General features: G+C 56.5%; 1 protein-coding gene across 3 annotated transcripts; it reads left to right on the top strand.

Annotated features, from left to right (window-relative positions):
- On the top strand, positions 1-27,202 carry EPHA2 (EPH receptor A2). 3 transcript variants are annotated; one of them, XM_088790194.1, is made up of 17 exons: positions 1-217; positions 4,767-4,834; positions 6,645-7,314; positions 15,495-15,650; positions 15,757-16,089; positions 16,581-16,696; positions 17,158-17,311; positions 17,804-17,903; positions 18,397-18,452; positions 18,676-18,801; positions 18,897-19,082; positions 19,254-19,315; positions 19,413-19,625; positions 19,839-19,988; positions 20,728-20,921; positions 21,493-21,648; positions 26,251-27,202. In XM_088790194.1, the coding sequence occupies exons 1-17, from the start codon at positions 136-138 to the stop codon at positions 26,354-26,356; spliced, it is 2,928 nt and encodes a 975-aa protein (XP_088646320.1). In that variant the 5' UTR covers positions 1-135; the 3' UTR covers positions 26,357-27,202. The 3 variants fall into 3 exon arrangements, with proteins under 3 accessions (XP_088646320.1, XP_088646321.1, XP_088646319.1); XM_088790195.1 differs by having other exon boundaries at positions 19,416-19,625; positions 26,251-26,492; XM_088790193.1 differs by having other exon boundaries at positions 18,897-19,315; positions 19,416-19,625; positions 26,251-26,492.
- Positions 27,203-27,876: the final 674 nt, after the last annotated feature.

Raw genomic sequence — 27,876 nt, 5'->3', positions numbered from 1 at the left:
ACCCAACTTCCATTAAGGACTCTGGGCTGGAGGTGCAGAAGTTGCGCGCGGGCAGCCGGCGGGAGCGGACACCAAGGCCGGCGTGCGGGCGTGCAGGAGCCGGGCACGAATCGGGCGGAGAGCTAGGAGCGCGGCATGGAGCGTTGGGCGCCCCGTGCCTGCCTCGCCCTGCTGTGGGGCTGCACGCTGGGCGCTGCCGCGGCGCAGGGCAAGGAAGGTGAGTGTGCGCGCGGTGGCCGCCCCAGCCCACCCAACCCGGGCGGCCCGACCACCGGTCTCACGCGCCTCCCAGAGCCTGGCGCGCCTGGAAGCGCGCAACTTTGGAAACCGACCTGGCGCCGCCCAGGCCGGGAGTGCTGGGGTCGGCAGGACGCGCGGGCTGCGATCGGAACGAATCTGGGATCCCCACCTGGGGCCATAGGGGCTGCAGGGACTAAGGGTGGCGGCCTGGGCGTGCGGGGCTGGGAGGCCGCCGAGAAGGGGACGCAGCGCCGGCCACGCTGTTGCAGTCCCGGCGGCGGCTTCAGGAGCGCGTCCTGGCGGGGACGCGGGGGTCCCTTGGAGAATGGGGTGTCTCGTTGGCTTTCCGCGCGCGGACCCAGCCCTTTGGTGACCTGAATTCACGAACCTGCTTACCCCTATTTTACGGAGAAGGCATTTCTGTGGAGGCTCCTCATTTTGGGGAGGGGGCTCTTCGGCCGGCGGGGAGCCCGCTGCGGAAGTCCCTGTTCGGTGAGATTTTCTACACGCCCCCTTTTGCCTCCAGTCCGGGAGGAAAGCGTGCGGGGAGTTTCGGGCCAGACTGCCCACGCGCAGCCTTCCCTCCTTCCCACCCCTCATTCCCAGGCTCCGGGGGCAGGTTCACGGCCGCGAGTGCGGACAGGAAGTCCCCAAGTCAAGCGCTGTGAGCAAGGGGTGACTCAGAACGACGAAATGCAGCAGGTGGGGGCGCGGCCTCTCGAGGTGTGGAGCCATCACCTCAGGGCCACCAGGGAGTCCGAGCACCCGGGGGTGGGGATTGAATCACCCACCCCCACCCCAGCGCTCCCTGAGCCGCCCTGGGTGAGGGCCCGTAGGCTCTGTCCTGGGCTGGCTGGTGTGTGGATGGGGGCGTTCCCCCTCAGCTAGGGTCTCAGAGAGGATGGGGCCTCCTGATGGTGGCAGAGCACCTTCCTGTCCACCCAGCGAGGCCAGCTTCAGTTTCCAATGGTGAGAACAAGTTTTCCCCGGCTGCCTGGGCAGAACACGGCCTTGGCAGGCTCCACCAGGGGAAAGTGCAGAGGAAACCCTGGCCCGGTGAGAAGTTTCCTTGAGCCTTGCCTTCTTTTTCCGCCTCCCAAACTGAGGTTGGAAGTTCTGCTTTTCCCAGTTGGGAAGAAAAGTAGCCAGAGCAGGAGCTGTTGTGGGTGGAGGTGTGTGTGTGTGTGTGGGGGGGGGGGGGGGTGGCATACTGTTCACTTCTTGGATCAGTCAGGGCTCCTGGTCCCTACTTGCAGAAGGAGTGGGTGTCAGGGATTTCTTCCACCCTCAATAACCCCCACCCCCTCAGCTCTTGGTCCTTCCCCTTCCTGGGGAACTGTGGTTGGAGAGAAGGGGAGAGACAGCTGGAATCACTACAGGCCTTTCTCAAAGGCTGCCCATGGGAGGGAGGTTGAGGGGGGGATTAGGCAGGACTTACTCTGCTGGGCGATTGTTATGCTGCAGCCCCAGCCCCTGGCCTGGAAGCCTTGATCTGCCTTGTTCCTGTGCCCCCTTGTCAGCCCTCCCCAGCGTAAATGACTAGCCCCCCACTTCCATGGGATGGGGGAGGAGAAGGGTGTGTATTGCAGAGTCCTGGGATGGGGGAACGTTTTTTTTTTTTTGCTTAGGCTCCAAAAGTCCCTGTGAACGACTCCCTGGGAGGTGTGCCTTTGGTGGTGGTGGGGAAAAGATGGTCCAACTGGCAGCCGCTGGTTTGTCATGTTCTTTGGGATTCAGGATGTGGTGAATCTGCCTAAGGGTGGGTTGGGGTGGGGGCAGAGAAAGGACACATGTGCCCCTTCCACCCTTAGCTCAGGCTGCTGCTCACTTTCCTTCTCCTTTCTCTTTCCCTCCCTGTGGGTGGAGGAGCCAGGCTGTATTTGGAGACTCCGATGGAGGATTCTCAATGAACACTGAATCTGCCCTCCTTTTACAAAAGGGGAAACTGAGGAAGGCCCAAGTCCACTCCAGCCAGGGCCCTCTGCACAGCGAGGGTTAGATCTGAGCATCTGGCTTCTTGGGCTGCCAGAGCCCAGGGCCCCTTGCCTTGTGGTTTCATGGTGGATTTTCCTGAGAAGCGGGAATAGCTGGGCAGGGGTGCAGGGGTAGTTGGCTTGAAGTGGCTGATGGGAAAAGACCTGGAGAGTGCTCAGGAGGCCTGAAAAGTCCTTGGCTTCTTGATTCTGTAAGAGCACAGTTTGCCCTGTCCCTTCTCTCCCCTCCCCCCTAGTCTCTTGTCTCCCCCTTTATCCAGTCTTGGCTAAAGAGGGATGGGGGAGCAGGGAGTAACACTAGGGGACTGGGTGGTAGTATTGCATTTGAGTAAAACAATATGGACCTGCAAGGATGACATTGATGATGGAACTTTAGGGAGAGAAGGGGGCTTTCCTGAGTGTGGGGTGAGAGACAGAGGGCTCCTGGATGAGCCCTGCCTAGCCCAGGCCTCTCAGTGAAGCCTTCAGGGCAGCTGAGAGGTTACCAGGCCCCCACCCTTTCCAGGGAATCAGGTGCCTCAGTCCCTGGAAGAGCTGGGGGAGAGAGCCACACCCCCATCTGGGTGGAGGGACTAGGCTGGGCTCCTGTTCCTGGTGATTGGCTCTAGGGAATTTCCCGGGAGGGGGCTCCTTCCTGTGTGAAGGCTTCTTTTCTTCTCAGATGGAGCCCTGTGATACTTCTAGAGGCAGCCCTGGGGCTGGAAGGGGAGCCGCAGTGGCAGGAGTGGTGGGGGTCCCTCCGTGTCAGGTTAACTCTTCAGAGCTTGGGAGCCTGAGCCCCCTCCCTCAGGCCTGGATTGCGCTTCCTACCCGTCTGGGGAGGGTGCCGAGCAGGACTGAGGAGCTTTCACGTTGTCCTCCTACCCACCCAGCTGGAGCCAGGAACCCCCAGATTCCTTCCTGTGTAGCCGGAACATTCCATTTGCTAGAGGGGTTAGTGAGTTTTCCAAGCCTGGGCCCTGGGCATGTCAGAACAAATCCGTGTCCTTCCCCACCCCCCTGCCACCCTCCCCTACCCCTACAGCCTTGGGGCCGGTGCCACATCGGATTTCCTCTCTCCTGTCTGGGCTGCTGGACCCTTCCTAGAGAGATTTGGCCCTGGTCAGTGGGTCGGATGGCCGTGCCTCACCCTCAGGCCTTCAGCTCAGGGGAGCCGGGTGGTCCAACCTTAGGAAAGGATTTCTAAGACTCCTCTCAGGCCCCTTGACCCACCCCCACCTCTAAATCGGGCCCCTCCGCTCCGTGCCTGCCTGGAGGTCCCTTAGAGTCATTCTTCCAGGTCCTGGCCCTGAGGAATGCAGCTTCTTGAGACTCCTGCTCCAGGGTCCAAAGGAAGTGAGTTCTTGCTCCCTTACCCGCCTCCACCTTAGAGCTTTACCCTCCGAAGCCAGGGACCTTGCTTAGGTTCCATATCTCAGTTCCCCAATCTCCTTACCCTCCAGAGAGGGTGGCACCTATTAACAGCTACGTGGACTTTACCTGGAAATGGAGGTGGGGCAGTTTCTGGAGTCTTGGGTCTTGGCTGCCACCAATGAGCCTGGCAGAGAGCCAGGGTGGACTGATGGGAGATGCTGAAGGGCAGGGCTAGACTGAGGGAAGCCCCTGGCCGTGTGTCCTTCCCCCAGGCTCCAGGTGCCTCTCTGGGGACGGCATGGTCCTGGCACCTGGTCACTCTAGGCCTGGAAGTCCCCTCTAAGGGATTCCATCTGTTGTGCCACAGGCACCCCTGGCAGGCCAGTAGCCAGGGTATGAGGGACAGGGGCAGCGGGAGCAACTTTCCCAAGGAGAGGATCTAGCCAGCTGTGTGACTCTTTGGGCCCCTCCTGGAGGCCCCTGTGGGTTCAGGGCTTTATCCCGCCTGCTCTGTGGCTTTTGTGGTGGGAGGATCAGTTTCCAGACACCCCCCACTGGTTCCCCCTCCCCTCCCTGGAGCTGTTCCCACCTGTTAAGAGCCCTCCCTCCTTGGAGTGCCATGAGACATGTGTGTACGTACATATGTGGGAGCATATGTGTGTGCTACGTGGCTGGGTGGGGTTGGGGTCTTTCATGCTGGGGGAGATGGGACAGGAGTAGACATGAGGGCCCCCATGTGTGAGTGAAGTACTGCCAAGGGGCCTTGTTCCAGGAAGCAGACGGGGCGGCATGGTGTCACTTAACAACCCTGGCAGCCCCAGTTCTCTGTCCAGCTGCTGTCCCCCCGCTGGGCTGAGCTCTGTCCTGCTCTGCCCAGCTGGGAGCTGACCGAGGGGCAGCATGGATGGAGCCATGGCCTGGAAGACAGGAGGCCTAGACCTCACCCAACCTGCGATATGGCTTTGACTAGGTCCTAGCCATTCCCTAGGCCTCTGTTTTCCTATTTGTCAAGGGACAGGTCTCTTGGATATGGTTACCCTGTATAGTGGGATCTCTCTGAGGGCTGAGGAAGCCATCAAACCATCTTGGGGTCCCTGGGAGGTCTCTCACCTTTTCCACCACGGCCTGACTCCTGGAGATACCCCCAAGTTCACCAGCCTCCTCTCTTGTCTCTTGCAGTTGTACTGTTGGACTTTGCTGCAGCTAAAGGAGAACTCGGCTGGCTCACACACCCATATGGCAAAGGGGTAAGCCTTTAGGTCAGGCGGAGACATGTGGATGGGGAAACTGAGACCCGGGGAGGATGGGGCCGGCCTTGATCAAACAGCTCAGCCAGGGTTCAAGCTCAGGGTCCTGCTTCTCACACTAGGCTCAGAATTGGCCATCCCAGGCTGAGTGGGCTGGGGATTGGAAGGTAGCAAAGGGACCTGAGAGGCGGAAAGAGCTGGGGAGACAACTGAAGGTCCTGGCAAAGCAGGCACCCTTGGACGCTCCAGGGGTCCTCCCTCTGGTTCCCTCCATCTATCTCTTGGGAGGGATGGGATTAAAGGCTCACCCTGTCTTCCAGGTCCCAGCCCACGAAGTGAGGGGTGAGGGAGAGACAGGGAACAGTGGCTTTCAGGTGCCCACAGCCGCAGAGAAACTCGATCAGTTTCCTTCCTGCTGGGCCCCTCTCTCTGCTCCCACAGCTCTTGCTTCCCCTTCCTGCTCAGGACAGAGTTTGTTTCACCTCATCCCAACCCAAGTTTCCTCCCCTCTGCTCTGACCTACTGTGACCAGGACTGGTGGGCAAGACACTGGGGTCCTTTCCTTGACTTTGAGCATGACTACGGTTTGGTCTTAGGGGAGAAACTGCTGCTCTCTGGGCCTCAGTTTCCCCCTCTACACAATAAGTCCTTGCTGAGTTTGTTCTGGGGCCCTGAGCTGGGGAGAAATGTGTCTCCAGTGGGCTACTTTGGACAGTTCCTGTTGCTGGCCGGATCTGCATAAGTTAAGTGCTTGTCTCTAAGTGCTTTGAGGAGGCCTGCTTGTAGCTCTAGTGAACTTCCACGATCCTGGAATGTCCAGCTGGGAGGGAATACAGATCATCTAATCCAACCTGGTCATTATACAGAATGGGAAACTGAAGCCCAAGGGCATTTGAGGTCTTGGCCAATGTCACACAGTGCAGCTCAGGCCTCTTTCCTCAGCCCCTCTGTTTTCATTCATTCACTCTCTCATTCGTTCAACAAATACTTTCCTGAGCACCTACTCTGTTCCAGGCAGTTCCTAAGGATACAGAAGGGAATTAGACGTACTCCCTTCCCCAAGAAGCTCAGAATATAGTGTGGGAGCCGATGTAGGTGTCACCACATAGATTCCAAGTGCTGTGACAAAGGGGGCATGGAGACTGTGGGAGCCAGAGGGGCTACTTGGCCCAATCTTGGCCCAACCTAGGAAGTCTTCCTGGAGGAGGCTGAGCCATGTTCTGAGTGGGGAAGAACATGCGTTGATCTGCCCCGAAACCAAAATCTACATGATGAGGGATCATCCATTGTTTCTGACTTAACCTCTTCCCCTACATATGTGCCACTACATACACACGGAGGCCCAGTGAACGATGATGAGGATAATGATGGTGATGATGGTGGTGGCACCAGCTGCCTTGTATGACAGCTGTTACATCTTATCCCTGCCGGGCAGTGTGCTCAGCATTTTGTAGACTTTCTGTTGTTTATCCTCACGGCAATTCTTTGAGGTAGATCAGTGAGTTTCAGCGATCCACCTGAGGCCCCATGCAGCTCCCAGTCTCTGCCCCCGACTCAGTCTAACATAGGGGTTTTGCACCCTGACAACTGGGGGTCAGAAACGCCAGGGGGACAGCTCCCAGGTCAGCACTTGTAACGTGTGTGGGTGTGTGAAGCCCCTCTCTGGGCCTCAGTTTCCTTCCATGTATAATGAGGATAGCAGGAATGGAAAGCGTCTCCGCGGTGCCCAGCTCTGCCTCCTGGGCATTGCCTCGCCTCAGTTTCCCCCCTGGGGCCTGCCCACACTCACTGTCCTGTCGGCCCCGCACAGTGGGACCTGATGCAGAACATCATGGATGACAAGCCCATCTACATGTACTCCGTGTGCAACGTGGTGGCCGGCGACCAGGACAACTGGCTCCGCACCAACTGGGTTTACCGCGAGGAGGCCGAACGCATCTTCATCGAGCTCAAGTTCACCGTGCGTGACTGCAACAGCTTCCCCGGGGGCGCCAGTTCCTGCAAGGAGACCTTCAACCTCTACTATGCTGAGTCGGACTTGGATTACGGAACCAACTTCCAGAAGCGCCAGTTCACCAAGATTGACACCATTGCCCCTGACGAGATCACGGTCAGCAGCGACTTTGAGGCCCGCCACGTGAAGCTGAATGTGGAGGAGCGCTCCGTGGGGCCCCTCAGCCGCAAGGGCTTCTACCTGGCCTTCCAGGACATTGGTGCCTGTGTGGCACTGCTCTCGGTCCGTGTCTACTACAAGAAGTGCCCCGAGCAGCTGCAGGGTCTGGCCCGCTTCCCCGAGACCGTCGCCGGTTCCGACGCGCCCTCTCTGGCCACCGTGGCTGGCACCTGCGTGGACCATGCTCAGGTGCCCCCCGGGGGTGAGGAGCCCCGCATGCACTGTGCGGTCGACGGCGAGTGGCTCGTGCCCATCGGTCAGTGCTTGTGCCAGGAGGGATATGAGAAGGTGGAGGACGCCTGCCAAGGTGAGTGATGACGGTGCAGGGGTGGCAGGGAAAGGGGGTGCTGGGATGAAGGCTGTGTCCCTGGGCCCTCGTCTCGGTCTTGGGACTATGGGATCCTGGTAAGGTCGTCCCTGCTCTGACGTGCAGTGGTTCTGTCCATGAAAATCACAGGACTTCAATTTCGTTGTGACTGGATTTGCTCATTCATTGAGGATGAATGACTTGAGCACAGTGTAGTGTGGAGGTTATAACAGGACTCTGGGAGAAGAACGCCTGGCTTCAAATCCCGGCTCTCTATTTCGCTGTGTGATTTGAAGCCAGTGTCTTACCCTCTCAGTGTCTGGTTTCCTCCTCTAAACTGGACATGAACACAGTGTCCATCTTGTAGAGTCTTATGATAATCAAATGACTTAATGCTTGTAAAGTGCTGAGGTCAGTGTCTGACACATAAGTGCTTTTAAGTGTGATTGTTATTTTTGATTCATCCCACAAGAATGTCTTGAGTATCTACTATATGCCAGCTCTGTGGACACCTGGTACAGTCCCAGGAACGAGTTCCTTCTCTGTTAACTCACTGTGTTAACGCACCTGAGGCAAGTCACTCAACCGCTCTGCGTCTCAGGCGCCTCTTTTGTTCATGGACGTGAGTGAATTGGACCCAGGATTCACATACCCTGGCTGCACATGAGAATCACCTGGGGAGCTTTTGAAAAATCTTGCGTTGAGGAAAAAGGTGGAAGGGAGACACAGGGCCAGCTCCACCCCCTGTCTGACCTTCCCCAGGACTGTAGACACAGATCCTTCCAGAGGGGCTTCTGCTGATGACACATTGAGCCCAGAGAGGGGGGCCAATTAAATCAGACTCTCTCTGGGAATGGGACCTGGGCATTAGTAAGCTCACGTTGGGTGGCTGTGGCTTGGCACCACCAGGGCCTGTGACAGCGGAAATCTCTACAGCAATGTGGATTTTTTCAATGGATGATTTTTTTTTTTTTTTTTTCTGGAAACGCCTGTGGGGCAGGGCATTTGTGGAATGCAGGCCAACCTTTGGAAGGCCAGCTCATCCCCTTTCTCTGGGAGCTTCTTTGCTGAGATAAGTGGGGTATTGAGAAATTGGGGGTTTAGTCCCTGCAGTTGCACATACCCACTGGATTACCTTGGGTAAATCTCTCGTCCTCTCTGGCCTCAGGTTTCCTGCCAATAAAGTCTGAAGTTCAAGTGTAACAGCTGACTTTATACTTTGTTTTTAGCCATGGATACTGCAATCTATGAAGTGGGTTGAAGTGTTGGAGGAGACTGAAGCCCTTTCTGATAGGCCCCACTTGTCTCCTAAAACAAATCCTCAGAACCTTGCTTAACACAGCCTGCAAACCACTGGATGAGAAGTTTCCTAAGAGCCTTTCTAGCCATAAGCCTGTGGTGTAATCTCTGCTCTGTGCTGGCTCTTCCTACCATCCCGTTGTCCTCCCAGCTCCCCTTTGCTGAGTGAGTCCCCTTTCCCCAGACAGCCCCGGCTTTAGGTGACCTCGAGTGCACACTCCCAGTTTCAGACAATGACTGCGGGGTGGGGGCTGGGGGGCCTGAGGCAGCCCAGTGGGTCGGGCAAACTCCTCCCACATGACATCCTCACACAAGAATGCGGGGGTGGGGGTTGAGGGGCAGCTGAAAACTTTCCACAGGCTGGTGATTCAGGCCCTGCAGAGATAAGTGGACGGTTGGGGCTGGGGGGGGGGTCTCTCCAGGAAGGGGGGGCAGCCTTCCCTTCCCCGGAGGTGGAGGGTCAGGGTTCTGGCAGGCTTTGTTTGTGAAGAGCTCGCAGGCCCCCGGTAGGGGTAGGGAGGACCGTTTCCAAGAGTGAAATCTTTGACTTGACTGGTAGGACTCTCTCAACTGCCAGCCACCTGTTGCCCTGCTTTTCCCTCCTTGGGATCCCTCTACCAAAATTTCCTTCAGTGTGCTTTAGGGGCCCTCTGTATGGTTGGGAACCTCCAGCTCAGCTTCTCTTTATCCCTCCAGACTTTTCCCAGCAGCCTCTGACCATGAAGCCAATGAAGAGAAGAATAGTAACTCCTGTAGACAAGTGCTCTCCTCTGAGGGCAGGCGCGTGCTCAGCAAATGCTTTATCTGGACACTTGCTGAATTCATACCACCTTTCTGCGAGGTGGAAACTGTTATTGATCCCCTTTAACAGACAGGGAACTAAGGCTCAGGGAGGCTCACAGCCTTGCCTGGAGTCGTACAGCTAAGATGTGGCTGTATCAGGATTTGAATCCAGGCAACACAGCAGTGTCCAGGCTGGAGGAGGGGTCAGGAAACGGGATGGGAAATGACCGGTTCCTTTGGAATCCCTGACTCAGCTCCTGGCCTTGGGACTGGCTCTCAGGGCAGCCCCGGGATAGCAGGTCCTGGTACAGGAGGTGGGGTGATTGCAGGGCCGTTGCTGAGCATGGTGAGGGAGAAATGGAGGGAGGGGCAGGGTCTGCCCCCAATCGCCTGACATTCCACGAGGCTGTAGACCCAGATTCTCCCACTGGGGCCACTACTGAGGACAAACTGAGCCCTGAGAGGGGGCGTGGGTACCCTGAGGTCACTCAGCACCTGGTCCAGGATATTCCCAGAGTTCGTTTCTCAGGGTTCTTTTCCAGGAAGCTCAGAACTCAGGAAAGAGTTAAATGGACAATGAAAGGGAGGCACCTCGCAGGTGCTGTGTTGGACAGGTGGGCACACTGCCCAGGGAGAGCTCTCGTGAGCTATGTCAGGAATGAGCCAGCTTCACTGCAGCACCCCCGCCCCCCTCCACCCGGCCCTGCCTGGGGGACAGTGGAGTCACTCAGGCTGACCGTCATCTCCCCAGGGGCGGCTTTGTCTCCCTGTTCGTCTCTGCTTCCTGTGCTGGCATCGGCAGCTGAGCTGGTGGGGCCCCGGCTGGCGCCTCAGCCATGGGGACTGCCAGCCAGGTGAGCAGGTGGCCAGTGGCTGTGGCCACAGGCTCAGCCCAGCAGCTGCGAGGCCAGAGCTGGAGGTGGGGGCAGTGGGGGTTTGGGAATTCCTTCCTTGGAGGTTCCTGCTCCCTTAAGTGGTCCAGCCACTTAGGAATGTCCCCTCTCTACTCTAGTTTTTCAATCCTCAGTTCATAGGGACACCCCATTCCAGGCACCATGCTGAGCATTTCACAAATTTTCTTCCATCTTCACAAACAACCCAGTGGGGCTGAGGACTTTATCACCACTTTACAGGTGAGGAAACTGAGGCCCAGAGAGAGGAAACAGTGACCAAAGGAGCTGGGGCCTGGCGTGAGAAAGGCAGTATACTGTCCCCACTTGCCGCTGGCATATGTCCTACCCACAAGCTGTGTGACCTTGCTGAGTCCCTTCTGGGCCTCAGTGATCAGGGTCTACCGCCTATCACTTTCTGCTGTGGTTCACTCTGAGTACCTGGATTACTCTGGCAGACGGTTGACCACGTGACCTCACTGCATGTGGCAAGGAGCAGGGTCCTAGTACTGGCTTTCTGAGTGGCCTAAGCCTAACCCAGGGTCCATAGCTGAAGGGGAGGTGTCCCCTAGGCAGGAGATGGCTCTGGCTAAGGTGGTGCTTAGGCAGGGTGGCCCTGGGCTGTGACAGGGGCTATTGGTAGGGGCCCTGCTTTGTCAGGACATGGCTGATCCTCGCACTGGGCGCTCTGTGTGCTCTTGACTCCTGGACTTGTCCCCTCCCTGGGGAGTGCCAGCCGGCCTCAATATTGTGGAGTTTCCTCTGGCCTGCAGGGACGGGGGCATGGGGACTTCCTCTCCATACCCTGTCTACCCCCCCTCAGCTCACACTGGGGGCAAATTCAGGTGCTGGCAGCTCCTTGGGAGAGTCCCCTCTTTCCTTCCCTCCCCGGAGGTGGAGGTGAGTGGGTCCCCAGAACGGAAGGAGGCTAGGGAAAGCAAACAAAAGATAAAAGGCTGGTGGTAGGGAGAGAGCAGGAGGCGGGGAGGCTAGGGTTTGCGGAGTGTGCTTATCATGGCTTGGTGGAGGAATGTGCCCCAAGATAATTCCCCAGGGCGTGTGTGAAAGGGGCAAGGTGCTGGCAGCAATCGGGTCATGGAGATGTCCGCCTCTGTGGGGATGACAGCCAGCTGGGGAGTGAGAAGCCACCAGGGCCCGGAGTTATCAATTGTCCTCATTTGCTGGGTCAGTAACTTATGGGTTGCCGTTTCCTGCCTGTCACGGCACGAGATAAAGTCCATGCTCCACAGCCTTAGGCTGAGTTGGTACACGTGGTCACCAGCTGGGCACCGCTCGGGGAGGTGACTGGCCCCAGGTGAATTGCCACCGCGACCTCTTGATCCTCTGACCTTGCCACCACTGGCCTGGGAGGTGCTTGGGCCTGGGGGGAGGGGCTCTGCCAGGGGCTGAATTTGCGTCATGCCAGAGGGCGTCTGTTTCTGAGTCACCCCACGCTTCTACCTAAGGGGCGGGCACCAGGAACTGGAAAAACCGGGGTGCAGCCCAGGGTGCAGCCACTGTGCCCTAGTTCCCCTGCTTGGAGTGGTCTAGGCCTGCCAGGCGACTGGGGCCAGAGAAGCGCTCCATAGGTGTGCCAAAGCCAGGCTCTTGTTCCAGGCAGGTGGGTATCCTGGTATGTCATCCCCACAGAAAACACTGCTCATGTCTGTGGCCCAAGAGTGTGTGTCTAATATGTTTTGTTTAATATGCTTAGTATGTCATAGGTTTTGCCATTCACTCACCCACACATCTATCCATCCAGTCCACAAACATTAACTGAGCACCTATTGCATGCCAGACCTTGTGCTGGGCCATGGGACACAGGTAAATTGGACTCCATTCCTGCTCTCCAGGAGCTGCCAGTCTCATAGAGGCTCCTAATATGTGCAGAAATAATTTCAAATGGAGCACAAAGCCAGACTGTGAATTCCCCTGGAGAAGAACCGGTGTGTATCTCTCCATCGATCCCAGCACTCAGCATTGTGCCAGACTATAGGAAATGCTCAAGTTTTGTTTGGTAAACATAAGCTTGAGTAATAGATGCCTTAATGGGGCAAAAGGGGGCTAGAAATTGGACAGTCTGGGAGGGCTGTGTAGAGGAGCTCGATAATATACAAGTTGGGTATTGAAGGATGCATAGGAGTTTGCTGGTTGGCTAAGAGACAGTGAGTATTTCTTGCATGTGACTGTTGAATACATGTGAACACCTAGTGTGTGACCCGTCCCCACTTGCCTGCCCAGGATGCCAGGAAATCCAATCAGGCAAAGTCAGGAAGACATGGGAACTTGCTGGTGTCCTACAAATGAACTCGGGCCCCTGAGCACTGGCACACTCTGGCGGGGCCCGGGGACAGCCCCTTGGAGTTCTGTGGTTGGAGGAGGGGCAGCACATTCTCGTCAGGCAAGCACAGGCCCTGTTGACGCTGCCTCTTCACTGTATTATCTGGCACATCCGCAGCGGAAATCTCTCCAAATTCCCTCTTTCCTGCCGGCAGCAGGCGGGCCACCCCCGGGCTCTGGGGCCAAAGAATGGAACCCGACTCTTTGCCCACTTCCTCCTATTGGCATAGGACTGGGGGGTTGGAGGGCTGGGAGGCTGGGAAGCAGCAGCCACGTGGTGTGGAGTGGGGACCTCATGGGGGTTTGCAGGTGGCTAAAGCCTTCAGCAGAACCAAACCAGAGCTGTGGGGGCTTGTTGCCCCCTCCCCAGACTGAGAGCCTGGGCTGGGAATGTGCAATTGTGATTCTAGGGCCCCTTGAGTACCCCAACTTTGCTGAGCTTGGACCTCCTGGAGCCAGCACTTACCCAGGACAAGTAGGCCCCTCAGGGGACAAGTCAGGGCATCTGGGGGAATTGAAATCCCAGGATAAACAAGGCCCAGCTTTCTCATTTTTAGTTGAAGATTTGGGGGAGGAGAGAACTATTTTTGGATTGTAAGAGATATGAAGAGGAATGCAAAATACACATGGATTTCTTAAATACAATAGGAGACTTGAAGGACCTTTGGGGTTTAAAGGAGGCCACCCTGGCCACCCTAACAAATGCCCCCTCCTGGGGTTGATTCCACCCTTTTCTTCCCATAGGACATAAATGTGCTCAGTGTGAGAAGACCTGTGTTAGGGGCCCCCTGACCCCACACACACACCCTGCTGCTCTGAAATCAGTCTTAGGGATTTTCTGCCTGTTGAAGTGGATCAGAAGCCATCTCCTCTCTCTTAGGGCTCGTTCCAGAACGTTGATTCCTCTTTGCTCCAAACTGAGGTGCTCATGGGAAAGGGCTCAAAGTCAGGCATCCTGGGTTTAGGTTTTGGTTTCGTGTCTTAGGAGCTTGCTGACCTTGGACAAGGTAGTTGTTTTGCCTCTCCATGAATTAGTTTCCCCACCTCCAAAGAGGAATGGGTGATAACCGTGCCCACGTATAACAAACAGACTTATTGTGAGGGCTAAATGAATGTCAAGTGCTTCGTCCAGGAGCTACACACAGTAGCTGCTTCGCCAGCAATCACTGTTTGTGATTGTGGCTCCAGACGCTGCACAGAGCAGGAGTCAGGTCCCAGGCTCCCTCTGTCCTGGACAAGCCCCCTTCCCTATAGCGTGGGCCTGAGTTCTTTCAGAGCCTGTGCTGAGGTTCTGATGTGCAGGAAATGGCAGGACCGGCGGAGGGAGTGAGAGAAGCTGCTGGGGTGGCCTGTGGGCCCCCTCTGCAAGCAGAGTCATTCATGGGAAGTCACTGTCCAAGACCTTAAGGAACTGGTGTCATTTGAGTCCTCCTCCCACCTCTGCTCACACAGGGGACTGGACAGGAGGGAGATTCTGTCCAAGATTTTTCTCTGCATCAAACCTTCAGTGGCTCTCATTGCCCTCAGGATAGAGTCCCGGCTCCTTGGCCTGGCAGTAAAGGCCTTTCTCCATCTGGTCCCTGGAAACCTCAGCCTTATTGCCTGTTGTTCCCCATCATTTGTGCCCAGAAAGCCACTCATACTTTCTGTGTTTTTCTCTTTCCCACCCCTGACTCCTCCCAATATTTCTGCCCTGTTGAACTCCTACTCAGCCTCTAAGCCCCAGCTGAAATAGCCCCTCGATGACTCATCAGACCTCTGGCCAGCGTTGTCTCCACCCATCGAGCCCTTCGCTCACCCCTTTGTGGCCGACACTGTCACTTGCTCCTGTTCCCTGTGTTCCGGGGTTTCGTCTCATCTCAGGGTTTATGCCTGGCACAGGGCCGGGCACGGAGTAGAAGATCAGAGAGTGTTTGATGAGTGTGGCACTGAGATTGGAGGTGTCTCAGGACCCTTCTCTACAGAGTAAGCTGAAGGAGGGGGCTGTAACTGTAGGGTTGTGGAAGACGTTCCTAGGGTGAGCTTACCCGCTTCTGGAGAATTCATCAGCTGCCCAAGCCATGGACAGCCCTGTAGTGGGCCCTGTGTCTGGGCAGCTTCCTGCCTGTGGGGCCAGGAAAGGACTTGGGGCAGGGGCAGGATAGGGCGGTGGGAGGAAGAAGCCTCTGGAGTCAGGTGCCTGAGCCCCTAGCCGGCCCGGCCAGGATGGGACCTGCCACCAGGGGAGGAAGAGCTGCTTCCTGGCCGCCCTTGTGAGTGGTGGAAATGACTCATTCCTGGAAGCAGATCCAGAGAACATGCTGGGGGCCTGGCCTTTCTTGCTTCCTGGTCGGCCAGCCCCGGAACAGGAAGGCGGTCGGGTCTTGGGGTGTGGGGGGGCACCTGCAGGGGGAACATCCTGAGCTGGTGCGCCTGATTCGTCAGTCGAGGTGGCGATTTCGTCACCAAACACAAACGGTGAAGAAGACACAGTTACTTTCCTGGGCAGCTCAAAGTCCAGGTGGGGACCCGTCAGGTTGGGCTGCGCAGATTAAAGGAGATACCGCATGCTCTGTCCGATGCTCAGCCAGGTGAGAGATAGGAAGCTTAGGAAGCTGAAGAGGGAGACATGGGCCTCAAATGTCAGACTCAGGTGCATGGCTCTTATCGCAAGAGCCAGGATGCAAAGGTTTGAAGCGCCTGGATAAGGCGTTTCCTGGGTGCCTGGCAGGAGCTAGGTGCCTGCCATACATTTTCTCATCGCAACTTGTTACCGAGGAGAAAACAGACCCGTAGAGCGTTAGCTACTTGCCTGGGGTCCCGTGGCCAGGGAGTTGTTTGGAGTGGGAACTGGTTGAACTGACTGATGTCTGTCCCTGTGCCCACCAGCCTGTTCACCTGGATTCTTCAAGTCTGAGGTGTCCGAGAGCCCCTGTTTGGAATGCCCTGCCCACACCCTGCCATCCCCCGAGGGCGTCACCCATTGTGAGTGTGAGGAAGGCTACTTCCGGGCACCAGGGGACCTCCTGTCAATGCCCTGCACACGTGAGTTTACAGTGGGTCAGGGAAGGTGGCTGAGGTGGGCACGGTGTGGTGGCTGACGTGTCCAGGGCTCCCTGGGTCTGAGCTCTGCCCTCTGCCCTCTGTGCAGGCCCTCCCTCTGCCCCCGACTACCTCACGGCTGTGGGCATGGGTGCCAAAGTGGAGCTGCGCTGGAAGCCCCCCCAGGACAATGGGGGCCGCGAGGACATTGTCTACAAGGTCACCTGTGAACAGTGCCTGCCGGAGTCAGGCGAGTGCAGGCCCTGCGAAGACAGCGTGCATTACTCCGAGCCCCCGGACCTGCTGACCCGCACCAGTGTGACAGTCAGTGACCTGGAGCCCCACATGAACTACACCTTTGCCGTAGAGGCCCGAAATGGCGTCTCAGACCTGGTGGTCAGCCGCAGTTTCCGCACTGCCAGCGTCAGCATCAACCAGACAGGTGAGGGCCCGGTGGGGGCGGCTGTCATCCAGGTGGGACTTCAAGAAGATGGCCACCCAGGGCCTGGCTGTGTTCAGAGAGAGGCAGCAACTAATGGTTAAAAGCACAGTCTCTGGAGTCACTTGCAAGCTCTGTGACTGGGCAAGTGATCTAACCTTTCTAAGCCTCAGTTTCCTCACCTGTACAATGGGGTAACAGGGCTATTGAGAAGATTTAATGAATTCTTATATATAAGGTTCTTAGAACAGTGCCTGGTCCATAGAAAGTATATGACAAGAGTCAGCTATTATTTTTATCACTTATGCTCTCATAAATGCTCTGAGGTGCCAGCTGTGGTGGGGTGGGGACCTAGGGCTCTGTGCTCTGGAACTGGAAGTTAAGAGTCCCAGGTGGGGGTCTAAAGAGCCTGAGCTATGGATGGGACTGGGTCTGGGGGTCCTCGCCCCCATCCCCGGGCAGCTCCTCACTCCCCCACCCACTGTCTTGTCTAGAACCCCCCAAGGTGAAGCTGGAAGGCCACAGCACCACCTCGCTGAGCATTTCCTGGAGCATTCCCCCGCCACAGCAGAGCCGCGTGTGGAAGTACGAGGTCACCTACCGCAAGAAGGTAACTCACAGAAGGTCAGGGCTGGCCCCAGCTGGACTATGAGCAGAGAGGACCAGCTGGTCACATAGATGCTGCACACGGCAGAGCCATCTGGAGAAGTTCCATTCTGCAGATGGGGAAACTGAGGTCTGGGCTCTTCCTGAGAGTCACCTCTGTTAGGCCAGCCAACACAGAGCAGAGATTTGTGGGAGAGAAGACACAGTGTTCTAGAATCCCCAGACGAGATTGTTGGGAGTGGGGGAAAAGCCAGTTCCTGGGGATCAGGCAGACCTGGGTCATGGGCTGCGATCTCAAGTGAGTCATTTCACTTCTGTGAGCCTCAGCTTCTTTCTCTGTAAGAGGAGCATTGAGTTTGCTAATGTAGGTGAGTTGCCTCGCTAAGCTGGAGTGGTCTCTGGTGAGCTGAGCTGATGCCCTGCCTACCCTCATTGTCTGCCCCTCCCCACACTGGCCATCCACAGGGGGACTCCAACAGCTACAATGTTCGCCGCACCGAGGACTTCTCTGTGACCCTGGATGACCTGACTCCAGACACCACCTACCTGGTCCAGGTGCAGGCGCTGACGCAGGAGGGCCAGGGTGCTGGCAGCAAGGTGCACGAGTTCCAGACATTGTGTGAGTTGGGGACCCGTGTGTGGGCCAGGCCAGAGCCCTGAAATGGAATAGCTAGGACATCCTGGGAGGAGGAAATGGATCCAAGAACTTAGAAATGCCCCCTTCTGGTCTGCCAGGGCCCAGGACAGCCCTGTGTGGGTCGGCTACAAGCATGGGAATGGGGCCGAACTGAGGGCTGGAGGAGGGGACCCAGGGAGGTACATTCAGGGCAGTGTGGTGAGGAGGAAGGGGCACTAGCAGACCCAGTTCACACCCTGCATGGGGGAAAGAGTCACATGGCGTCACATACCTGGGAGAGCCTACTGTATTCTCAGGGGAAGGCCTCACATTGACCATCTATGACATGAGAATAAAGATCCTCATGAACCATCACAAGTTAAAGCACCCAGCACGTGTCTTGGGTCCCTGAAGTGGGCCTTGGGTGCAGGATGAGGTGTTGCCATGATGTGGAGTGTGGTGGCTTCCTTGTCATCAGTTGCTCTCCCCTGACAGCCATGGAAGGATCTGGCAACATGGCGGTGATTGGCGGGGTGGTCGTTGGCGGTGTCTTGCTTCTGGTGCTGGCAGGAATCGGCTTCTTCATCTATCGCAGGTTCGTTGGAGCCCACACCCGGGCTCCACAAGGGCTTAGGTGGGATGCAGAGGGGTGGGAATTTCAGTTTCCTATGTGGAAAATGGGCTGATAGCGATCTAATCCCTGCCTCCTGTGGGCATGACGATGCAATGAGCTATAAAGCGCTCAGCGCAGTGCCTGGCGCGCCGTGGGGGCTTGGGACGGCGTAGTCAGTAACTTTGCTTATATTAACTGTGTGTCCACACTTCCTCTGGACACGCAGGCAGGAAGCTCCAGGAAGCGCTAATGAGGAAAGCCCTCGTTAGGGCCATGACGGGGTGCAGAGCCCAAGGAGTGAGCCTGCTTGCTCACTTCCTCTGCACCCCGCCCCGGCCTTCCCCACACCCTCTGCCAACTGAGCAGAGTGCTGAGTACACCAAGCTCCCACTCAGGACCAGAGCAAGGTCGGGAGGTTTCTGGCCGGAGCAGGCCGCTGACCTCCTTATGTGTTTTGTTCCCATGGGGGCCTCAGGAGGAAGAGCCTGCGGACCCGCCAGTCTTCAGAGGATGTTTACTTCTCCAAGTCAGGTGAGATGCAGCCCCTTCTGCCTGTCCCTGCTGTCCCCACGGGCCTCCCCAGCTCTGCAGTGGGGACGGGGCAGCCAGGGCTTCCCGGGGCAGCTTAAAGGGGCTGAGTCAGAAGCCTTATGCCCCAAGCCTATCATGTAGCCGCCTCTTCCTCCTCTGGGGCAGCCTCTCCCAGGGGCCCTCCCTGAGCTGTCTGTGACCCAACCCTTCCTCCTCCTTTCAGAACAACTGAAGCCCCTGAAGACATATGTGGACCCCCACACATACGAGGACCCCAATCAGGCTGTGCTTAAGTTCACCACCGAGATCCATCCGTCCTGTGTCACACGGCAGAAGGTGATCGGAGCAGGTGAGGTTGGCGCGCCTGCCAAGGGGCCCGTGTGGGTTGGGAGCACCTGGTGCCCAGGTTGACTGGAGTGTCCCTCCCACCTTGCCCTTCTGCAGGAGAGTTTGGGGAGGTGTACAAGGGGACGCTGAAGGCGTCGGGGAAAAAGGAGGTACCTGTGGCCATCAAGACGCTGAAAGCTGGCTACACAGAGAAGCAGCGGGTGGACTTCCTCAGCGAGGCCAGCATCATGGGCCAGTTCAGCCATCACAACATCATCCGCCTGGAGGGTGTTGTCTCCAAATGTGAGGCTTGTCCCCGGAGGTGGGGGTTGGGGACCCTCGGGGGCCTGACCCGCAGCGGGGTGGAGAGGGGTTGCCCACGAGGGCCCAGAACAGGAGCTCTGTCCATTGCTGTGCCCACCTCCTCCAACTGTAGCCATCCCCTTATATCTGTGCCCCCCCGCCCCCCCGCAGACAAACCCATGATGATTATCACTGAATACATGGAGAACGGCGCCCTGGACAAGTTTCTCCGGGTAAGGATGTGGGCTGGGAGGGGCTGGGGCCTGTGGCGGCGAGCTGGCGGGGCCTGGTGGGCTTGGGCTGGCTGGCGGCTGAGGCCTTTTGCTCTAGCAGGAGAAGGATGGTGAGTTCAACGTGCTGCAGCTGGTGGGCATGCTGCGGGGCATCGCGGCCGGCATGAAGTACCTGGCCAACATGAACTACGTCCACCGCGACCTGGCCGCCCGCAACATCCTCGTCAACAGCAACCTGGTCTGCAAGGTGTCTGACTTCGGCCTGTCCCGTGTGCTGGAGGACGACCCTGAGGCCACCTACACCACCAGTGTGAGTGCCAGCGGGCTGTCACTGCAGGGGGTGGCGGGCCTTCACCCTGCTCTGGGGTTCTCGCACCTGCACTCCTGGGGCGTGGACCTCAGGACGCAAGAACACCTGTAGGGAGCATGGGAGAGGGGTCCCGACTGTGCTATCTGGCCGAGCTACAGTAGTCCTGGGGTTGGTCAGAGGGGACCGTGGTGACTTGGCCTGGGTCCCCTGCAGGGTGGCAAGATCCCCATCCGATGGACCGCCCCAGAAGCCATTTCCTACCGCAAGTTCACCTCATCCAGTGATGTGTGGAGCTATGGCATTGTCATGTGGGAGGTGATGACATATGGTGAGCGGCCTTACTGGGAGCTGTCGAACCACGAGGTAAGCCCCCTCGCCCTGCCCAGGCCTGTCCTGGACTGGAACTTAAATCCTTTACTCATTCCTGATACACAGGGGCTGGGCAGAGAAGAGTTTGGGGGTTAATCTTCATCTGGTACAGACCATTCATGGGTTTATTCAGTCAGTGTTTACTGAGGGCCAGGCCTTATGCTGGATTCCAGACCCAGTCCCTGCCTACAGTCAGTAGAAGGACAAAGAAAGCTGTGTGTGCGTGTGAGTGTGCATGTATGTATCTGTGTGTACTCATGCATGTACCTTCGTGTGTGCACGCACCTATGGATGTGTGCATGTGTGTGCATGTGTGTGTCCTGGTGCCTCACCTGGCCCGCAGGTCTGGAAGCCTTCCCGGAGGAGGTCACATCTCTGCTGAGACAAAGCACAGTAATGTAGCCAGGTGAAGACAAGGAGGGGAAGAGTGCTCAAGCCGAAGGGGGCAGCTTGTCTAGACATCCACAGGCAGGAGGGAGCCCTGTGCAGGAGCCCTGTGCGGGAGCAGGCTCAGGAGTCCCTTCCTCCATGGAACTCTGGAGACAGCACCTTAGCACTTGCCCTTTGTACAGCTCTGAGGTTGTGTGTAGGGCTCAAGAAAGGAGGCCCATCCTATCTGTTTTGGGGGCTCCCCTTCCCTCCCCTGTCCACCTTCATGTACTGGGGCTCCTGGGGGGTCTGTGTGGGTTTGGGGGTTGTGAAAGCACCCTGACCGTTCCTGCTCCCCCACCAGGTGATGAAAGCTATCAATGACGGCTTCCGGCTGCCCACGCCCATGGACTGCCCCTCCGCCATCTACCAGCTCATGATGCAGTGCTGGCAGCAGGAACGCGCCCGCCGCCCCAAATTTGCGGACATTGTTAGCATCCTTGACAAGCTCATCCGAGCTCCTGAATCCCTCAAGACCCTGGCTGACTTTGACCCCCGGTGAGTCCCATGCCCTCCACCCATGGTGGCCCCCAGTTTTGCTCCTGAGCCACTTTAGTGTAGTGGCCAGCCAGGGCTAGTGGGCAAAGGGCTCAGAAGTTATGCATGGGCTTTACTTAGACTGGCCAGGGAATGGCTCAGGTAACATTAGCAGAAGCAATCAACATGTATGGAAAGTGTGCCGGGCACTGCACTCAGCACTTAACATGTTTTAACTCATTTAAACAACCTACAGATGGGTCCTATAATTATCCCCCTTTTGTAGATGAAGAGCAGTTAAGTATCTTATGTGCTGTCCAGTGGCCAGGCTGGGACTATGGCTCTAGGAACCTGAAGCTCCCAGTGTTTTGCTTTCACGTGGTTATTGGTGGTGGTGTCGTCATTAGGGGTAGGGGGCAGCAGTAGCTATAAACACTGAGTGACACTGAGTGCTCCCGCTATCTCCCTGAACCTACCTGACTTGCTTTCCCGTTGCTCAGATGAGAAAACTTGCCCAGGTTAAGGAGCCGCAGGCCCAGGGAGGGCTGGGTGCTGCAGCCCCTGACCCGCGGGTGGGTGGTTCCTGTTGCAGGGTGTCCATCCGGCTGCCCAGCACCAGTGGCTCGGAGGGGGTGCCCTTCCGCACAGTATCTGAGTGGCTGGAGTCCATCAAGATGCAGCAGTACACAGAGCACTTCATGGCGGCCGGCTACACCGCCATCGAGAAGGTGGTGCAGATGAACAACGAGTGAGTAGGGTCCCGCCCGTGCCTCCAGGTTCCACCATCCTCCTCGCCTCTCTTGACCCTCCTGACACTCCCCTCTTTTCTCTTTCTCTCTCCTTTCTTGGGGAGAGGGGCTTCGCAGGAAGGGCAGAACCAGGCTGGCAGACAGCAGTTCTGCTTGGCTCCCTCCTCTTCCAGCATCTTTTCTCCAGCGTGGGAAAGTAATAGTAATTGTCATAATAACAGTAGCATTTCTCGAGGGTTGACTATGTGCCGGCTCCCTGCATGAGTACTTTGAATCAGTCCTCATGATAACAGGGCAGGTGGGTCCTGTGAGTGTTCTCACTGGACAGGTGAGAAGCCGGGGCAGAAAAGTGCTGTGACCTGCCCAGGTCCTCCTGCCACTAGGGCCAGAGTAGGATTCCAGCCCTGATCAGTCAGGGTCCAGAGCTCAGGGACCACGGAGGCCATTAGTGGAGAAACTAAGGCTCAGAGAGATTACGTGGCCTACTTCAGGTCACACAGTTCGTAGCCAGGAACCTGGGAGAAGAAAAGCTTCCCTTCACAGCCCTCGCTGATGGACTTTCCTATTTGCCTTTTGAATAAAAGCTATTATTACTTCCCCATTTCATAAGTGGGGAAACTGATGCTGAAAGGTTACCTAAGGTCACACAGGCAGTTAGGGGCAGCATTCCTCTCCAGGACGCCGAGAAGAAATGGGCAGCACCCTTGGACATCCAGATTGATGCCCAGGACAGGGCCCCAGCCAAACCCTCCCAGGCACGTCACCCCCCATGGTTGACTGTCAGCCCTGAGGGCCAGCCTAGCACGAAGAAGTGCCAGTTACCCCTTGCCCAGCCCTGGCTTGGCTTCTCCCTTTTGTCAGACTGTCCTGTGGGAGCTCTTGTCTCCTCTCGCTTCAGCATCAGGGACCTTTCCCGGCATGGCCTTGGCAGACACCTCTTCCCACCCCGGGAGAGAGAAAGCATGATCCTCTTAGTGTTTTGTGCCTCTAAAAATAGTGTTATGTCCCAGTAGCCTCACTTGTACGGGGTCCACATTCATGGCAGGAAAGGGCCCTGGGATTGAGAGGTTCTGGGAACCACATGGAGGGGATGACCCCTGCCTCCCACGATTCTGGGTCACACAAGTTCTGGGATTTGGGCCTGTGCGTGAACATTCTCTGAAAACCGTTCAACTGGACTTCCATCTGCTAATCAAGGCTTCTCAGACGAGGCCACAGCCCGTCCCAGGGGACAGCTGTGGATGGGAGTCAGGCGGGGACAGAGCTGCCCAGAGGGAGGCATGGAGATGTGGAGAGAGGAGACAGGGTCCCAGGATATCTTTTGTTGCCAGCCAGGTCAGGGTCCCAAGCTTGGGCTCTGCAGTCATAGCTGGATTCAAGTCTCACATTTGCCACTTCCTAGCAGGTGACCTTGGTCAAATTAGGTTCCGTCTTTGAGCTTTGGTTTCCATTTTCCCATTGCCTTGGTGCAATACAGGTGACATGCCTGGTACACAGTAGGGGCTTAATCCTCTATTCCCTTGCTTTCCGCCCACAGCCCATGAGCAAACGCCCGGGTTCCTGGGCCTCCTCTTTTTCTCTGGGAACCTGGAACAGCCCCCTTTGCTCCTCCAGGGGCTCCCACTGAGGACAGTGCAGCTTCTCTTCTGGGCGAGCAGAGCTGAGGGCAAGAGAAGTGCTTACAGGAAACACATGTTCTCAAAGGCTTCCCGAAATAGCCCGGGGTGCTCCTCGGCCAATTCCTTTCCCACGAGCAGGGACAGGGCTGCCTTGGACTGATGGAAGCTGTGTGTGTGTGTGCATGTGCGTTGTGTTTTGAAAAGGCTTGGATAAAGGCAGGAAGTCATTCCCCGCTCCCTCCTCCTCCTGCCAGCCGGTGGGTACTGCGTGACTCACACCACCCCTGCCTCCTTCTTTATTTCAAATAAATGAGATAAATGGGGATCTCCAAGTATTTTTTCAGCCTGAAGGCTGTGTCTGCACATGCCGTGGATCCCTGGGAAGCGCTGAGCTGGTCTCGGGAGAATTTAGCCCTTTCTCGATGGGATGGGAATTTAGGCCTCAAGGTCCTCCCTCCCCCACCCAACCTTGGCCTCCCTGCCTCCTTGACCCCTCCCAAGAGGACTGGCTACATGTTCCCCTGTGGTCCCACAGCACCCACCTTTTCTCAGTTTGAGCATTCACTACTTTGTCATTTTGGAGTCACTGGATTTCTAGCTAGACTAGAGGTTCTAAATGGTTTTGAGGAGCTAAGGAAAGCAGTCGATGTTGTACCCCAGAAAAATGTTCAGCCCACCAAAAGGCCCTGTTTAGTGTCCAAGGCTGCTGTGTACAATGTCCTAGGAAGGGTGTGGGGAACACAGGCTGATGGGTCTTATGGTCTCCGCATGCCCTCAGCATAGGCTTGGCACTGATGGAATGTTTGCTGAGTGAATGAAGGAATGACCAGACATGTGAGGCCATTTCCGTCTGCCCAAGGCAGCACACAGTAGGTACTCCCTGGGGAAATGTAGCCTTTGAATTTCCCGGGGCCAGGGCTGGCATTGTGAGTGCTCGGGGAAAAGGTGGCTTCTTCCATGTATGTGTCTCCTTTCCCCTGTGATGGGAGTTGATGGGGTAACTGCCCTGTATCCCCAAGGGGGAAACAGGCTGGTGTGTCTCTGTGGTTAGGAAATGAGGCAAGGAAGGTTTGGGGGGCTTTGTGTTGACAGAGAATAGGGCTGGGGCAGGTGGCTCAGGAGCATCTAATCAAAGCCTCCCGTTTTTACATGTAAAGAAACTGAGGCCCAAAGACAGGACAGGACCCGCCCAAGGCTTTGATGGCGGCCTGGACTAGAATTCAGCCTCCTGCCTCCCAGCCCAGGGCTTTTGCCTCCTAGACAGGCCTCAGAAGCAACCTTAGCTTCCCCCCGTCAGAGGAACCACACTGGTCTGGGAGACAGGACCAAGGTGGCCTGGGCAATGGCTCAGTCTCCACTAAAGCATTAATTCATTCGTTTGTTCATTCGTTCATCATTCAGCAGACACTCCTTGAGGACCTACTGTGTAGCAGGCCTATCCTAGACCACCAGAGGGGACAGGGGTGAGGGGGTGGGCCCAAGGGACCAGGTCTCAGCCACTGCCCTCCTATATCTCACATAACCCACTGGTTCTTAAACCTAATACAATGCAGACTACCCCCCACCTTCAGAACTTTAGGGTCAGGGAGTCTGGATGTGGGCCCGGGATCCTGCCTTCTCACTAGGTGCCTTCTTCCCGGGCGGTGCAAATGCTTCTCTGGGAGCACACTGCGAGACCTACAGGGGTCGGGAAAACCGCACTTTTTTTCCAACACCCGAATTGTACAGGTTAGAAATGGCACTGGAGCAGAGGGGTAGGAAGTTCTCCCAGATATCCATCCAACTCCTGGCCTTCGTGCTACAATGGGAGCCTCCAGCCCTCCTGGAGGTCCCTGAGCTACCCCTCCCCACACACCTGGGTCTGCCCCCCCTGCTCAGCACTTCTCGGAGGCTCCCAGAGCCTGTGAGAAAGTCATGTCTTCGGAATTACAAATAGGAGCTTGCACTGTATAATTAGCTCCATTTACAGCCAGGAGCTGGCCCATAAAAACCTGGGTGTTTTCATGGGTTGGGGCTGGTGGGTGAGGATGGCGGAGGAGAAAACTCCCCGAGTGAGCAATAACCATCCTGCTCCAGGGCTCTGGGAGCGTAAGTGGTTATTGGTTATATAAAGGGATGAAGGGGCATGGAAAGGGGGGCAGCGGGACGGGCTTATGGGCACATCTTTCTATGTGGTACTGATGCTGCCTTCCCCCTCTGCCAATTTCTGGGGTCTACCACCCTCTCCAGTTGGGCACCATTATCCCATTTTACAGGTGAGGAAATTGAGGTTCCTAAAGGGAAAACACCTGCCTCAGGTGACTTTCAAGCCTCTCCCATTGAGAGCAGAGCTTTAGCCTTTGATCGTCCCTCAGCAAGTATTTCCTGAGTCTTTCCTCAGTTAGCAGCAGTGGAAACTTGGAGGGAGTGGGGCTGAAATAAGATGATGGCCAGGAAGAGACCTTGGATGGAGGGCTGTGGGCAGCACGCTTGGAGGGTCCCTGCCCTTGGTGATGGCATCAGTGCTGCCTAGAGAGGAGGCCTTAGCTGGGGACATTAGGGACAGACCTGAGGTGGGGGAGGGAATGCGACATTCACAGCTGGTTTGATTCCCAGCTCTTCCACCTCCTAGCTGTGTGATTTGGGCAAGTCATTCCACCTCTCTGAGCCTCAGTTTTCCAATGTACAAAGTGAGGGTGAAAAGAGCACCTACCTCACAGGTAATCCTGTAAATGTGATGTGGGGCGGGGGGAGGGGGAGGCGTGGAGGCGGAAAGCTGCTCACAGAGTTGGCACTTCTGTCGTTTTCTTCACTTTGTCGAAGTTAGCAAGCTTTCAGGGTGGGGATTCTCCTGTCAGGCCTCTGCCTAAGTGGAGCTCTCTTGCACCGCTAGGTCCCCAAGGTCCCCTCCCAGTTCTCTCTTCTCCCCATCTCCTCCTCCTGCCCATAGTTCCCCGCCCGTCTCATGCCAGTCTCTAACTCTCCATCTCTTCCCGCCTGTAGTGACATCAAGAGGATCGGGGTGCGGCTGCCCGGCCACCAGAAGCGCATCGCCTACAGCCTATTGGGACTCAAGGACCAGGTGAACACAGTGGGGATCCCCATTTGAGCCCCAACATGGCCTTGCACCCCCTTCGGCCAAGAATACTTGAAGAAACAGAGTGGCCTACCTGCCAGCTCCGCGCCTGGCCACCAAGGACCTTATTTATTTCTAGTTGTTCCTCATTGACGCCACCTTGAGGCTTCTGCTTGGGGGGGTCTTGGATGACACCTTGGCCTAAACTGAGATGCTTAGGGACCCCAGGCTGGGGGGCCTCTTTACCTACGAAGGACAGCCAGCCAAGCACTTAGCAGGCACTACCATGTTCCCAGCATCCCCTGGGGCAGGAGCCCCGCCAAAGCCTTTGGACCAACAGGTGGGATGTTTCCAAACTGACTTCCCTTTTGCTGTCTTAGGAGGTGGGGGGGCTTACCCAGTGGCCAAGGGAGCAGGGTACTTCAAGGCCCATCCACACACGAGAAGAGGACAGACCACGAACTCAGCTGGAGAGAACCAGAGTGGTTCCCCCAACCCTCTAGTGCCTTCCTCAGACCCCCAGGCCCTGTCCTCAGCCCCAGTGGGCCAAACTCTTGCTTCCCTGGGGCCCTTGCAAGCTGCTTGGTTGTGTTGAGGTTTTTTAAATATATATTTTGTACTTTGTGGAGAGAATGTGTGTGTGGCAGGGGACCTGGCCAGGGCTCAGGGCAGAGGATGGCGTGTATCAGACATTCCTAGTCTGGAGGCAAGTCCATCCATCTCTTGCCCCTTTAGACAACATTCATAATTCCATCAGTGTTAATAGTTTTGTTTTGTTGGGTATTTTTTTTGAACCTTAATTTATTATTTTTTTATATTTATTGTTAGGAAATGACTCATTTCTGCTCTGGAATAAAGTTGCAGATGGCTCAAACTGAACTTGGTTTTGCATCTTTGGAGGGGCAGTGGGATAGAGAGGTCTTCTATGTTGGAAGTGAGGGGGTGTAGGGCTCACCCCCACCCTGAGTGTTTAAATAGAGCTTCTTTTGCAAGGCACACATGGAACCATGGGAGTGGGTGTGGGTGGGAGGTGGGCAGGGGGCCAGGGAGCAGGCCCAGCTCAGCTGGTCCTCCATGCCAACAGGCCTCTGTCACCTTTGATCTCAAGACTTCTGGAGGGCGAGGAGGTAGGAAAACGGTGAGAGCAGTCATCGGCCTCCCTCCTACACGTCTCCACGGAACTGTTGAAATAGAATTTTCGACCGTCCATGTGAGCTCTGAGGTTTACAAACGCTTTTTACAAGTTTTGGCTTGTTGGAGTCTCAGCCCTCTGAGTTTTATGGGTCTTCAACCCATTTTACAGAAGAAGAAAACAGGCTGAGTCCAGCGACAGGGCTTGCCCAAGGCTGCATAACAAGTTGGAGGTAGAAGCCAGAATTGAAAGCAGGGCCAGCAATCCCAGTTAGATGCTTTTCTCATAGATGAGAAAACTAAGGGTCAGAGATGTGCGGTGACTTGCTCTAAGTCACATAGCAGGAAAGAACAGAGGCCTTGTGGGAAGCCAGGGTCCCGATTTCAAACCCGGAGCCTTCTCCACTATACCAGGTTTCTGC

This window comes from Rhinolophus sinicus, chromosome 14 (genome assembly GCF_057876585.1).
Source record: "Rhinolophus sinicus isolate RSI-liver-muscle chromosome 14, RSI-T2T, whole genome shotgun sequence".
NCBI lineage: Eukaryota > Metazoa > Chordata > Mammalia > Chiroptera > Rhinolophidae > Rhinolophus > Rhinolophus sinicus.
Note: the sequence above shows the minus strand (reverse complement) of the source record. Positions and strands in the feature narration are given on the sequence as shown.